General features: G+C 35.0%; 2 protein-coding genes across 2 annotated transcripts; one reads left to right on the plus strand and one right to left on the minus strand.

The window, feature by feature from the left end:
* Nucleotides 1-1763: 1763 nt before the first annotated feature.
* On the minus strand, nt 1764-4471 carry LOC126920400 (protein takeout-like). Its single transcript, XM_050730741.1, has 3 exons — nt 3970-4471; nt 3116-3356; nt 1764-2639 (listed from the first exon to the last, which is right to left on the minus strand). The coding sequence occupies exons 1-3, from the start codon at nt 4043-4045 to the stop codon at nt 2198-2200; spliced, it is 759 nt and encodes a 252-aa protein (XP_050586698.1). The 5' UTR covers nt 4046-4471; the 3' UTR covers nt 1764-2197.
* Nucleotides 4472-4811: 340 nt separating this feature from the next.
* LOC126920382 (uncharacterized) lies at nt 4812-11882 on the plus strand. Its single transcript, XM_050730694.1, has 5 exons — nt 4812-6615; nt 7564-7836; nt 8143-8269; nt 8538-8696; nt 9988-11882. The coding sequence occupies exons 1-5, from the start codon at nt 5524-5526 to the stop codon at nt 10107-10109; spliced, it is 1773 nt and encodes a 590-aa protein (XP_050586651.1). The 5' UTR covers nt 4812-5523; the 3' UTR covers nt 10110-11882.
* Nucleotides 11883-13630: the final 1748 nt, after the last annotated feature.

Genomic DNA, 13630 nt, shown 5'->3' on the forward strand with positions numbered 1-13630 from the left:
GCTAGAAAATGTAAGATTCTGCTTGAAAAATTGAAAGAATTTAGTTGCCATATTTCTAAATACTCCATTAGCGAACACGGTCTTTTATTTAATTCATTCGTAATTATCGATTTTCGTTAGTTTAGATAATTTAAATTATTTAAATACATTTTTAAGTAAATGTCTTTGATAAAAAATATTAAGGAAATATTAAGCAATTTTTCCTTTCAAATATCAAAAATAAAATAACGATGATTTAGTTTGTCGAATTCTTCACTTTTAACACAGGAAGACATAGGCGTTATATGAGTAAGTACTTCACGAACTCATTCCGGTTTTAATGATCCAGCTAGTCGCTCAGGGACCTTGAAACTTTCGGATGTTTCACGGTGTTTGAATAAATTCCGAAAGAACTTGTCGCTGTTGCCCAATTTATAACTCGTAAGAAACCAAATGTCGACATCAATGCTTTGTAATACGAGATTTTTACAAATGTACATAAATACTTTAGAAATGGAAGAACGGTTCTGCAATTGGAAATAAGGAACGTTGAGAAGGACATGGAAAATCTTCATAGTAATTTTTCGAAAGTTTCTAAATATAAGTATATGATAAACGAGCAATAATAATAATAAAAAATTACAAATTTCAAATTCAACAGAAAATCATCATAGAGAAGAAGACAGGAGTATTAATTATCTATTACCAATAATTAAACTAAATGCAAACAGATCTCGTAATAATTATTCAACTGTACAATTGCAGTAACGAGTACTATATCCTGCGATATTTATGAAACTGTTTCGACCATTGTTTGGTAGTACCATCGTACATCGATTATTGAAAATGTTAAAGGTATTATAATTCCAAAGGTGTTTCGGAATATATGCAAATTCCCATCGAGAATCATTTACGAATGCGTTACATTGTAGTCGGCTGAAGTACATTCGCTTGAACGTGACTATACATACTTTCGCGAAGATGAACGAAAGGCTTTTAAAGACTGTTATCTTGCGACACAGGTACGTAATTGCAAAGGAAGTTACTGATTCTCGTGGACTGTTTAAAAAAGTCAATATTTTGTAAACTTTATTAAATAAAATAAAAGTTTTATAAAACTTTGTTTTTCTTAATTTTCTAATCTCTGGATTTTTTAAATAATTTCTCATCTCAAGCAAAGAAAACGAAGCAAATGCATTGCAGCAACAAAAACAGTTTCCACGCACACAATCATTCGTGCAGTTAGGATCTTTTCGGTAATACCAATGGCAATGATTGACGCTGAAAGGAAGCAGGATAATATAAATGTCTCGTAAATTAATAATTTTTAAAAGCAACCGATTAGCTGACCTAAAATTACGTCAACAGACCCGTTGATTTCTCAGTCTTTAATTTCTTCGCAGCGTCTTTCGCAATAGTATCATTACTCCACGACAATAGTTGAGCAGCAAAGAATTACGACCCTTGATTCGTAATTCAAGTCTGTTGCGGATAAAATATTATTTAAACAAAGAGCCTTGTTCATATTTATAAAACCATACATATGTATCTATTTAAATTCCTGAAATAACAAATGTAAGTGAGATGAACTTATATTGTTATAAAATTCAATCAGAAATTAATCAGAAAGATCAACATCCAAGTCTTATTTATCGTGTACTAAAATAATATCGTACATATGTAATTGCTTTTATTTTCTGACACCATTTGAGAATCTACAGTTAATATATTTTTCAAAAATTGAAGCTTCGAAGTAAGAAAATTTATAATCTGGAAAAACAAGATAGTTTTATTTCTTATTTATTATAGAATTCTAATAAAAATACAAGCAATATGATATAATGATTTGCTTTCGGTATAAAACTGAGCGAAGACTTTTACTAGCGCCTACGATGCTGTTCTACGATTTACACACTCGTCGTGTGGTTATCTTCTTTTAGGCTCATAAATTGTAGGAAACTGTAAAATTAATTATCGAATACTAATCACGTATTTTCAAATAATTAAAGAAGCGTTGAAAGAAATCTGAAAATTTTCTTGAAAAAATGTTTAGAAATTTTTAAGAGAAAATAGAAATAACTGGAATTTCTAATTTTATAACAACTTCGAAAACAGTATTTAAAAACAAAATATAAAAATTTAGAAAAACTTACAAAATCAATCAATACATCGCATTAACATGTTTACAGGAGAAAAAAAAAATGTATAATATTTTACTTCAAGGTGGCAATAATACATCCTCCGGAAACACCGAGAAAATCGTATTCGTGAAATTCGTGACCAACATGGCAACGGTCTCCTCCAATTTCGGCCTTATTTCCGTTATCACCGTGCTCCAGTTCTCGTTCAGGAAAAGATTCATGGCGGCTGAAAGCGTTTCGTCGCCGTTGAACAAATTATCTAAGCGCACAGTGGCATGACCGATCTCAAAATCGACATAAATGTCGTCCACCTTCTGATGAATCAATCCTGTTCTCTCGTTACGATAGCGTTCCAACTGCAGAGCGACAATGGCATCGATGTCCGTGAAGTTTCCGTATCCGATACCATTTCCTGTGATTGGTAGCATTATAATTCTACCATCCATGATGTAATTCGCTATCATTTCCAGCCGTGGAATGTAAAGATCCAGGTGTACTACATCTTTGTCTAAGTCGAAGCTGATAAAAAGATATTATTCGTGGAGTTGATTCGTGGACTAGATACTTAAGATTACGAGATCATTTTTTTAAAGAAAATGGTTTATTTTTATTACCATTACATATATATATTTATTATTATTTTTTGTTATTTTAATTTTTTGAGGGGATCAGTGACGTATGGTTTGTTAGTTTTTCATTAATTCAGGTATGATACGATACAAGCGAAAGATACGATGAAAATTATCGCGATTAAATATTTCGGAATATACAAAGTTCACTGACGAATGATTAAAACCCGACAAATCGATATACGAGGAATTACAAACTATTGCGTTGGCAACTAAATGATTGCGGATCTTATCAATAGATAGTATTGACACAATCCGCGATCACTTAGTTGCCAATCCAATATATCGTACGTATTTCGAGCGATGTGTGAGTTATAGAAAGGAAGAAAAATACATAGAGATGTTGATTGAAATGCAAGGACATACCTGATGCTCTTAGGTACGAAGTTAGTGCCACCATAAATGGACACGTTGTTATACCTCGCGTGAATATAAATTGGACCGGAAATTTGGTCAATTTGGATTTCTTCTAAGCGAAGCGGTTCACACGCTGGAATCCCAAGAGCTGCTATTCCATTTTTTAAATGCGGTTTCAAGGAAACGACACTTTGCATTATACAATCGTCGAGGAATGGATCACTTTGATGGCATATCTTCAAGAACGATGCTAAAAGGAACCACATTGTTTTATTTCATCGATTCAAAATGAAAAATAAAATTCGATGTCTCATTCGTTAAATACTTCATTTTTATCCGTTACTTATATAAAATGTCCGACAAAGAAAGGATTCGAATTACACTTTATATAAAAATTCGCATGAAATATTTCATTATTCATCGATTATAAATAGAGCAGGTGTTTTCCCTTCGTTATAAGAAAAATCCAAGTATTATGTTCGCCGTTTATCAGCCTTCAATCTCGTCCAGAATTCAAGTTAGACCTGAATTCTTTGTACAATTAGATCGCATGATTTTCTATACGATTCATCGTGAATTAAATGCAAGTGTTCCAGTTTGCAATGATAACGCCTGCATACCGGGTGTTTTAAGAAATATCGCAGTAAGAAATATTTAAGAAGCAAATGTTTCATTTTAATTTAAAATACTACTATAAATTGCTTTATTGAATAAAATTGCACTGGATTAATCTTAGAAAATATATAGTTTCAATCAAATAATGTAAATATTACTTCAAATATTTCGTTTAGATAAAATGAAAAAAAGGAGAAGATACAGTAAAAATTGTGTAACGACGTTTACGAGAAAAATAGGGTACTTACGGAGTTCTGGAACAAGTGAAGAAATCGACAAGCAACTTGTCACCAAAAGTATTAACGAAAATCCGTAGAACCGCATTGTTGTTGTCACGACGATGTTCGATCGCGAAATAATTTTGTGCCATCGAAAATTGCCAACGTGTTATTGATTGCCAATCCGCTGACATCGTCATTTCTATTACACCTGCACTCCCTTTTACGGGTTACGCAATTTAATGTTCCGATATTTGTCTTGTGTCAATTTTATCGCACTTGTCATTCCTTCGTGTCCATTGAATTTCCTCGCAAATTAATTCATCGACTCGAGAAAGTAAAAAATATTGTTTCCATCTTCTTAACGAACGTTCCCTTGCGAATGTTTTTAATCGGATATTAATTTTCTATCAAAATACCAAGCTTTTACACCGACTTGAAATAATAAGATACGTTTTTATTTGACCTTTATTTCTTTGTGATAATAATACAATTGTTACATCGCGGACGTAAAAATTCTTAAATCTAACAAATTTTCATCCAGGCATAACAAAACACACGAAAATAGATGAGCATGTTCGAGTCTAAATAAAAATTCGAAGGAAACCTTCAACGATATTTTTATTGTAAAACTTAGCCTCACCTTCACCCAAAAACCAATTTCGTCGCACCTCCCCATTTTCCCCCCACATTTTTCCCAACCTTCCCACCGAATCATCGAACAAAGCACAACTACGCTCCCCATTAAGCGTCATGTCGCAGCTACCACATACTGCGATGTACATTTAAGAAGAAGGTATTACGCAACAGCGAACAACTCCGGTGGTGCGCTATTTGCGGCCATAATGTCTTCCACTTAAGGTCGGGGAAGGACCTTGCCCCCTATTACGTCGCATCGAGGGCGAAACGCGATGTTCAAGCGGCTAGAGGAAGAAAGAAAAGAAGTTGTATAGACAACTAGAAAGAACGCCTAGTTAACGAGTATCAGAAGAATCAGAGTGGTCCATGGCCCAGATCCGATGCCCTTCCACGCTGCTGTATAAAACGCATCATCCACTCGCGATCGCCGCTTTTGCACGAGCACACGCCTTAAGGACAAACGTCGAACGACGCTAACCAGTGATAGTAATGATCGTGAAGGATCTTGTCGACTTGGCTTTAGTCTTGGATTAATCGAGAACAGCCTGGAAGAAGAACGAATCATCGGTCCAGGTGCCAAAGTGTTGATGTGCGCCGCCCTCTTCTGCTTCCTTCTGGTCTTCATCGTGGTTGCCATCGTTGTTCTCTTGGTGTTTAAGCCTATCTACGTCTGGGAGATGAAAAGCGTGGAATAGAAACTTCTCCGAAGACTTCTGATTCTTCAGCGATGAGATTCTAAGCGTTCGATCATAACACTTGGAAATGTTATAATATAAAGTACCTATGACACTTTGGTGAACTTCCTTTGAAGATTCTTTGCTTCTGAAGAGCTGATTAAATATCGAAATATTTAAGTAATAGTATTTAAAGATACTTAGAAGTACTCAAGTGCTAAAGAACTGAATCTACAGTAGCGAGAAAGGGTTCAAGAAACAAACACACGTGATGACGAAGGTTGTAGCTGTCACATTCCTAGCTCTGGGTCTGCTGACCCTGGCGAACTGTCAGGGATCCTTGCTAGAGATGTCTCAACAACTGTGGGCGAAGCTTTTATCAGGAGGATTCTCTAAAGCCGGCAAGCTAGATCCACTAAAGGTGCCGGTAATCAAAGTGGATCAATCCGAAGGAAATACCAGCTACAGAATAATTCTTCGGAACGTGGAGATCGCTGGACTAAACGAATCAACGCTGGATAGCATCCACATAGCTCGAGGCCGATTGAAATCGAACCTCAGCGAGCTAGAGGCTGGCTACGTGAGCTACAGCGACCTGAGAGATCTGGACTCCATCAGATACAGATTCCATACACTAATCAAGGAACCTAAAGAACAAAACGAAAGCTTCGAGGCCATTGTCTCTGCCACTAACCAAGAGAACAAGTTCGTGGCTAGCGCCACGGAGCAAGAAAGTCGTTTCGAAAGACTCAGACAATACGATCCCTTCTTGATGAAGATTCAAGCGGAGAAGATGAAGGAACCAGCGACTGATCGCCCTCAGAATAATCACAAACTGCATCAAGAATCTGGATTTGAGACTTACAGCATGGAAGACGCAAAGGTTCTCTCAAAATCGGACACCAGTCGAATTATAGAGAACTTGAGGTATCCTTCGGACGTTCAAATGATTTATGCGATGAGCGCAATAAATTCTGGTTTCAATTCAAAGAATTCTGAACAGAAACAGAATTACGATAGATCTGCATCGGGTCCTTACGATGGTCGGAACAAAGAACACGGCAGACAGAGTTATAGAAGAGAGAATTTCGCTAGGGGAAGAGCCGAGGAACGTCACGAGGATGTTGAGACTTCGGCATCAGAGAACGTGGAGAGTACAGTGACGGGTCAGAGGTTCGTTCCTGGACAGATTAGCAGAGAACAGGCGCATGGTAGAGAATCGAAACGTTTAGAGGAACAACCAGGTTATATCGATATAGTTTACGCAGATGAGAACCGTAATGGCGGCGTGAGGCGTTTTGGGAACGACAGAATGAAATCTAAGGGGGATGCAAGAGTGTTTGGTACGAAGGATGCTTCAAAGGTAACGAAATGATTTTACCCGTTGAGAGAACGAAGATTTTTGTAATGTTCTTTCGAAGAGATGTTTGATTTGCTAATTTCGTAGAAAAGTCGATGATAACAATTTTCCTACGTGTTTCCTGTAAGCTAATCGACTCCTCTTCCTGCTTTTGATGTTGCGAGTTTCCGCTAGGAAGTAAAATAAAAAGGGATAACATTCATTTTTCTATAACTTCCTGGTATTTAATAAATAGTATGCCGCTACACTGATGCGATTAGGTAGAAAGATAGTACAACAATTCTACATTAAGTAGCATCGTCTGAAGATACGTGTGAACTTACTGTCGTAGGTATGTTAATTTGAGATAACAGATAGAATCGTAGAATTATTTTCCTTGCGATTACGTTAGGACCAACATCTTGTAAATAAGTAAAATTACCATCACGATGAAACGAATTTTTTAATACGTTAAAAATCCAGCCAGAAATCTATGAAAACTTATAATAATTTGTAGAAACATTCTATGGAAATTTTTAAAAGCTGCGCGGAAGATCCTAGAAACGGTATGAATCCTAGAAACTCTTGAATGTAATTTACAGAACATTTTGAAAAATCCTACGGAAGCATTAAGAGTTCCTAAGAAATAGTAGAAAATTCCCAAAATATTAAGAACAGCAAAATTTCCGAAATAAACCGCTAGGCAAATTTTTAAACTGCGTGAAATCCTAAAATTTTCTTCCTGGGAAGCTGATCGAAAAAACTTTAAAAAGAGGCAATAATACGTACCTTTATCAGAGTCAGCATTTAATCATGAGAAAATTAGCGGGTACTCGAACCAACGATCTAACGTCAGCCTCATTATTCGTAAACGCCATAATAGCAATTTACTATTATAAATAGATATTGCAATGTATATATACCTTCATCTCGTTGCTAAGCTGCAGTAAAGTAGTTAACCGATGTAAACAGGATATCCTCGAGAATAAACGGGTTATTAGTCGCAACTGTACCGAGGGAGAATCCTTGACGAAGAGGAACGACGCGGTTAAGGCGGCCATAGAGGCGAAGAGATTGGATGGTTTGTCTAGATACGCGAAAAACTATCAGGAGAAGCAAGGATACTTCGAAGAAGGGATGCAATTGGTCTATCATTATGGTGGAATGGATCGAAAGAATCCTGGGGAAGAGAAACTTGCTCAAGGGGCTAGACACAAGCGTGCTCATAGAGGCAATGATACCGATGTAAGTACACACTAACTATGTTCTTCCTAGTGTGCAATTCGTATCTCTACTTGTTTTAGTTATGGCGTTATTTTCCTTTTTTTATTTTTTTATTTTTTTGTCGTTCATTAGAACTTGAGAAGGATTTCTCACGGATTTTCAAATCGACATGGTCACTTTTCCCCTTTCTTATTTTAAATAATTAATCTGAATTATTATTCTACTGAATTCTATTATTCTATTTACTATTCTATTATCATTCTATTTATTATTATTCTCGGTAAGGTTGTTAATTATCTCTCAATTTCTTTTCTACCGATTTCCAAGGATGATGTTATGCACGTCATTATGAAAATCAGAATTCCCCTGCTTCGTGTGAAATCCGATTATCATCTGATGGGTAAAGTTGGCCAGGAACTAGTGAGAGGAAACGGACAGCTGAATGGCAACTTCAGTGAGTGTGCTCTTTGTGTCAAGTTTATTGGTTGCGGGAAAAAAGTGTTGGTTCTTGATCGTTACTTTCTCCTAGTACGTAATATTTTTAGTTATGATGGAAATTTTGTCGCGAAAAGCAAGTTTTATGACAGGAAATTTATAGTTACAAAAAGAATGACAATAATGTTAAAGATTAAGAAAGAATTAAAAGAACTAAGCAGAGGAGGATGATTATAAAAATTAGTCGATATTTTTAAAATAATATTTGTTGGTCTGAACGAATGCAGCCGATGTTGTTGGCGACTTCACGATCGAATTGAAAAAAGCCAGTGGACAGGATGCGTTAATTGTTCGCGCAGCAAGAAGCAAATTGAATTCCAGGAAGCAAAATGTCTCTCTTCAAGGAATGAACGAAGAGGGACCAGTAAAGTCCATTCTCAGTCACAGTGAGTTTCTTGTATTATTTATATTTTGTCTAATCATTGACTCTTCTAATTAAATCTGACTTAAATAATATACGTATTAATATGTTATACTAAATATAGTATTTCTTTGAAGGAAGATTTTAATCTTTCAAAGTGGTAAAAAGCTATGTCTAAAACAGCCACAGAAACATAACGCGTTACGAATTAAATTTCAACTCGAAGAAAATATATAATGCGAGAGTAGAAATAAAATTGGTGTTTAAAAAATTATTGCCACAAATTATTGATTAAAAATGATTATTAGACGAAAGATGGAATTAATAACAATAACATATTACGTACTTGAGAAAATATTTATTTTGTCCGTAAGTGGGAAACGGTGGGAACAAAGCAATTACGGAACATTATGTAAAAGCTTTTCGTTTGTCCTCGTTACGTCATAGAACCGGTATTCTTCCTTAATTAGCAGACGTCGTGAAAACCGCCGGAAAAAGTGGAATTTTATAGAGAAAAGCGACGTGAATAGATCTAAAAAGTTGCGGTTGAATATCAACGACCGATGATGTATGCTGCATGTTAAAATCGTGGAACGTGACAGGCATGCGTGTAATTACATAAAATATGAGAATCATAGAAAGAAAAACGTTTCCTTTGAAAAGAATCAACGTTCGTTGGATTTCTTTTACGATCAATCTATTTTAAATTGAAGCTTTATTCGGTCAATTAACAAATCTTTAAATTTCCGTAAACCATAAATTCTAATTATTAAAAATATCCTCATCATCGTTCGTAGGTAGCCTGTGCACAATTATGCAAATTAATATTCTTAGATGTAAGAGAAAAGAGATGGACATATACGTAAGAAAGCTAAAGACGAATTTGTCGTACACTTTAGATATTACGATCAACGCTCTAATTTAGATATTTTATATAGTTTCCCATATCATGTGCTTTCTATGGACTATATCTTTAAATCTCTCATAAATGCCTAAAAAATAGCTCATATAAATATTCGACAAATATTTTCATAATTATTATAAATCGATTATTCCACGAGAACCAATCGATTTTACTAATTCCGTTGTCGCGATGGATTATTTCGCTCGCTATCGAAAGAAATGCAGGTTTCGCGCGCGTTACTAGGAAACAATGGAAGAAAGTAAAAGTGGTTGGGTGTATTGACATCGATCGAGCGAAGTAAAAGTGTGTCCACTTTCAGTGGACGTCTTAATGCACCCCATGACCATCCATGCGCGACATGCAACGTATTAACTCGCTTAATCATAGATTCACGATTAACTTTCGACCGTAGGTTTGATGGCTGCAGAAGCGGTAGCCGCCATGCTTGCCGATGACCTGGCTACCAAGGCCCTCAACGACAAAACGGCGGACGCGATGATTTATAGGATGTACAAAAACCTTCCGGTCAATTAAAGCGGCGTCGAGGACATTCTACCGTTCAATTGGACTTTTGTAATTCTCACAGGTTTATATCGTATAAAATACGTTGACGCATAATGCTCGGAAGAATTGTTTCGAGATGATTGTATCAAAAAAAAAAAAAAAAAAAAAAAGAAAGAAAAGAAAAAAGCACACACAGGTTCAAAAAGATAGCACAGGTTTAAGGAATTCCCTATGAATTTTTAGCATTGAATTACCGAAAGATCGTTAGGCTTCGCTTAGGCAAATACTTTTATTTCCTCGAACGTTAAGTTTCTTAAATAATCGTTTGAAATATTAATCAATAATTGCATGCTTCTATTTATTTACTTATTTATTTGTTTCTGTTCATAGTTACAGAGCCGATTAATTTATTAGTAACGTTATATTCTATTTTATTCTGTTTTAACGTTATATTCAAGTTTATACATATATTTATTACACACATGTTTTACATTACATACGCGTATTAGAAATACCTTATAATTTATATAGCATAAGTCAATCTAGCTTAGTTCGTAGAATTCGTACTTAGACTGCTGAATCATTTGTCCCTTCGTTGCTGAGAAATACAACTGTCGGCTCGTTCAACGTGGAAACGATCCGGTTCACTCGTTATCTCACGACCTTTAGCCGCAGAAACCGGAAACTCCTCTGGGTAGCCGATCACGTTCCCTGAGTTGTGTCACCGTGTGATTGCAGTGGCGCGATTTGCAAACGGGTTCCCGAACGTTACGTGCCGTTTACACCATACGCGGCACCATCGCGAAACCAGTTGGGATCCGTCGGATTTTACATAATCGCATTTGGGAAATTCAGCGAGTTGCAATAACGTTCATCGACTCGGGGAAAGTAGTTGTGGAACGTGTAGAAATTTCACAAAATCCGGAGGCTGCAGCGATTTTTCTTTACGCTTTTCGTTTTTTAATCGATCGTGCAATCTCGTCGTTGCTCTGCATTTCGTAATTTCCCTTAGAATTAGATATCGATGGTAACATCGGTTTTAGTGTTATACCGTTAGCTTTGGAATATCAATATCATTTTTGGCAGAATGTTGGAACGTCGTTGCAGAGAATTATTACGCGTAATTAGGACGTGGTAGGTGGTAAATAATGTTTCAACGCTTTCATTATGACGCATAGTTGAATAACGCAAAGTAATATGGATTAGCTATTGATTTTTGCAATGCTGTAAATCGGAAGAAAAAATGGCTACGTTTTTGGACCCTTTTAACGCAAGAAACACTAGCGTGACGCTTGATAATATAAAAAGTAAAATAGCAGTAGGATATAAAAAATTAAATTATCGTTCGAATCTTCAAAAAACGCACGGTAGTAAATTTATAAAATTTCTGAAGATTACGAATCAGTCGTTTCTCCTTGGTTTGGTAGTTTTAGCGTTAAAATGGAGATATAATATTCAAGGACTTGGAAATGGTTTCCTTTCGAGAGAGAAGTAATTGCATTAGAATGTGGCACGCGTTATACGTGCTAAAGTTTTTCAAACTTTTGTTCTCTTTTTGATCGCTGGTCAAAACCGTGTCGACCAAGCAGCAATTATGCGTTATACGGATATATAGATCGTTAGATCGTTAGGTATTTGAACAATGGAACATGAACGATGTAAAAAAGAATGAATTAAATGTAACGCGTATCAAGACAGTGGCCCGTGCATTTATTGATCGCACAACGATCTAGCTTCGATTGTGCGATATACATCTAAAAGCTATTTTCCAGGATGGAAGGGTTAATACAATTGATATAGATAATATTTACATGGAGAATATGTTAAAAGTTAGAACTGAATTACGAAAAATGGTTACACTGTTATGTATAATAATGGTAATAGTGATAGAGTAAAGGAAATGTAAAATCTATATCTACGAAATAGAAATATATACTCTTAACAAAATGCATATAATAATTGTAGAAATAATTCACGCATAAGAATACATAAATGTACTAATATTATAGTATATACATATTGATATGTAAGAATCTTCTAATGTATTGGAGATTTAAGATGTGAAATAAAAAGATTTATCTAGGCAATGAGTTTAATATGTTTTTCACAGTCTGTAAATTGTTCGTTACGATCTATTTCAATCTGTAAATCTGTCGATTTTATTTTATGCCAGACATGAAACTATATTTTTAAAATAATAATTTTGTCCTTCGAACAACGTTACATATCGGCGAAAGAAATTTATTACAAAAGGAATAAACGCATCGTTAAAATAATGTCAAATGTCTACGATATATTTTCGATAGAACGGATGAAAAATAATTAGGAAACTTTCAACGCCGAAGGATTCCATCGCGTCTGAAAGAGAAGGAAATTCTGTTTCAACAATCCGAAACATAGAAGGTTTGCGTCATTTCGCGATTACCATTAACAGAAAAAGATAATTAACAGTTTTACGTCTGGAACTTTCTGAAAAACATCGCATAAAGTGATTCACGATATTTGCGACCTAAATGTGGCAAAGGTTTGCGTGCCAACTATTGCAAAAGCTTAGGAAAGCACTCGAAATTTTTCCATCGTTTCACACCCAACGATAAGATCTTTTTCGAACAATCGTTTGCTCAAACTATTATCTTTTATCGTACTCTTTCGAAATTACGAATTATTACACGAAATATTAGGCGGAATTTGCGACAAGGACACGATGATTGTTAGATTAACAACGAATCATTGCAAGGAGAATTATTATCGCTATTCTTGGCCAGTTGCGAGAGAAATTATTGCGATGGGAGGATGTCGCTAAAGGAAACCGTAATTGACGGAAGAAATTACTTGATGCAAAAAAAATTCAAATTAGAATTCCGTTGTTTGATGGATTATAATTTAGTGAGAATTTTACTTGCTATTATTTTATCTATTTTATTCTATTAGAGGATTGTTATCAGAGAATTTTTCTTTCCAATTATTTTATGACTACCTACAATTATTTATGGATAATTGATTAATTTTTAAACATGCAGAATACGTTCTGTATAACTAGAGAAATCAGTATTTTTATAAACAGAATATAATTTCTTGAATTTCTTTCACAGAAAAGGATTAAGTTTCTTATATTTTGTTTGCAATTAGACGGATTCAATTTTTTCAGCTATGTCTCATTTATTTTAACAAAATTTACACAAACTGGCTTGCAGTGAACACTCTTTTGTGCTATGAATATCATTTAAAAATATCTATCAAGTCAGAATATTTCTTCTCTCTATGAATATACTATAAACTTATATTGCCTGCTTATACTTAGCATGTTTTACAGAGGTAAATTATTAACCGAGAGTATTTCGACGATTTTTAGCGTGAGACATTACTACTTTCTACGATTCGATTATTATAAACACGATATTATATAAATGTAAAATCGATTACTTTGGAATTTATAGCCTAAACACGACGAGTCTTTTAAATAATTAATGATTCTTACTTTCCAAAAGTTGACCACAAGGAAGCTTGTGACAATTGTGTAACGTGCGTTAATTATATAATTCATTCTTCAC

This window comes from Bombus affinis, chromosome 9 (assembly GCF_024516045.1).
Source record: "Bombus affinis isolate iyBomAffi1 chromosome 9, iyBomAffi1.2, whole genome shotgun sequence".
Lineage (NCBI taxonomy): Eukaryota > Metazoa > Arthropoda > Insecta > Hymenoptera > Apidae > Bombus > Bombus affinis.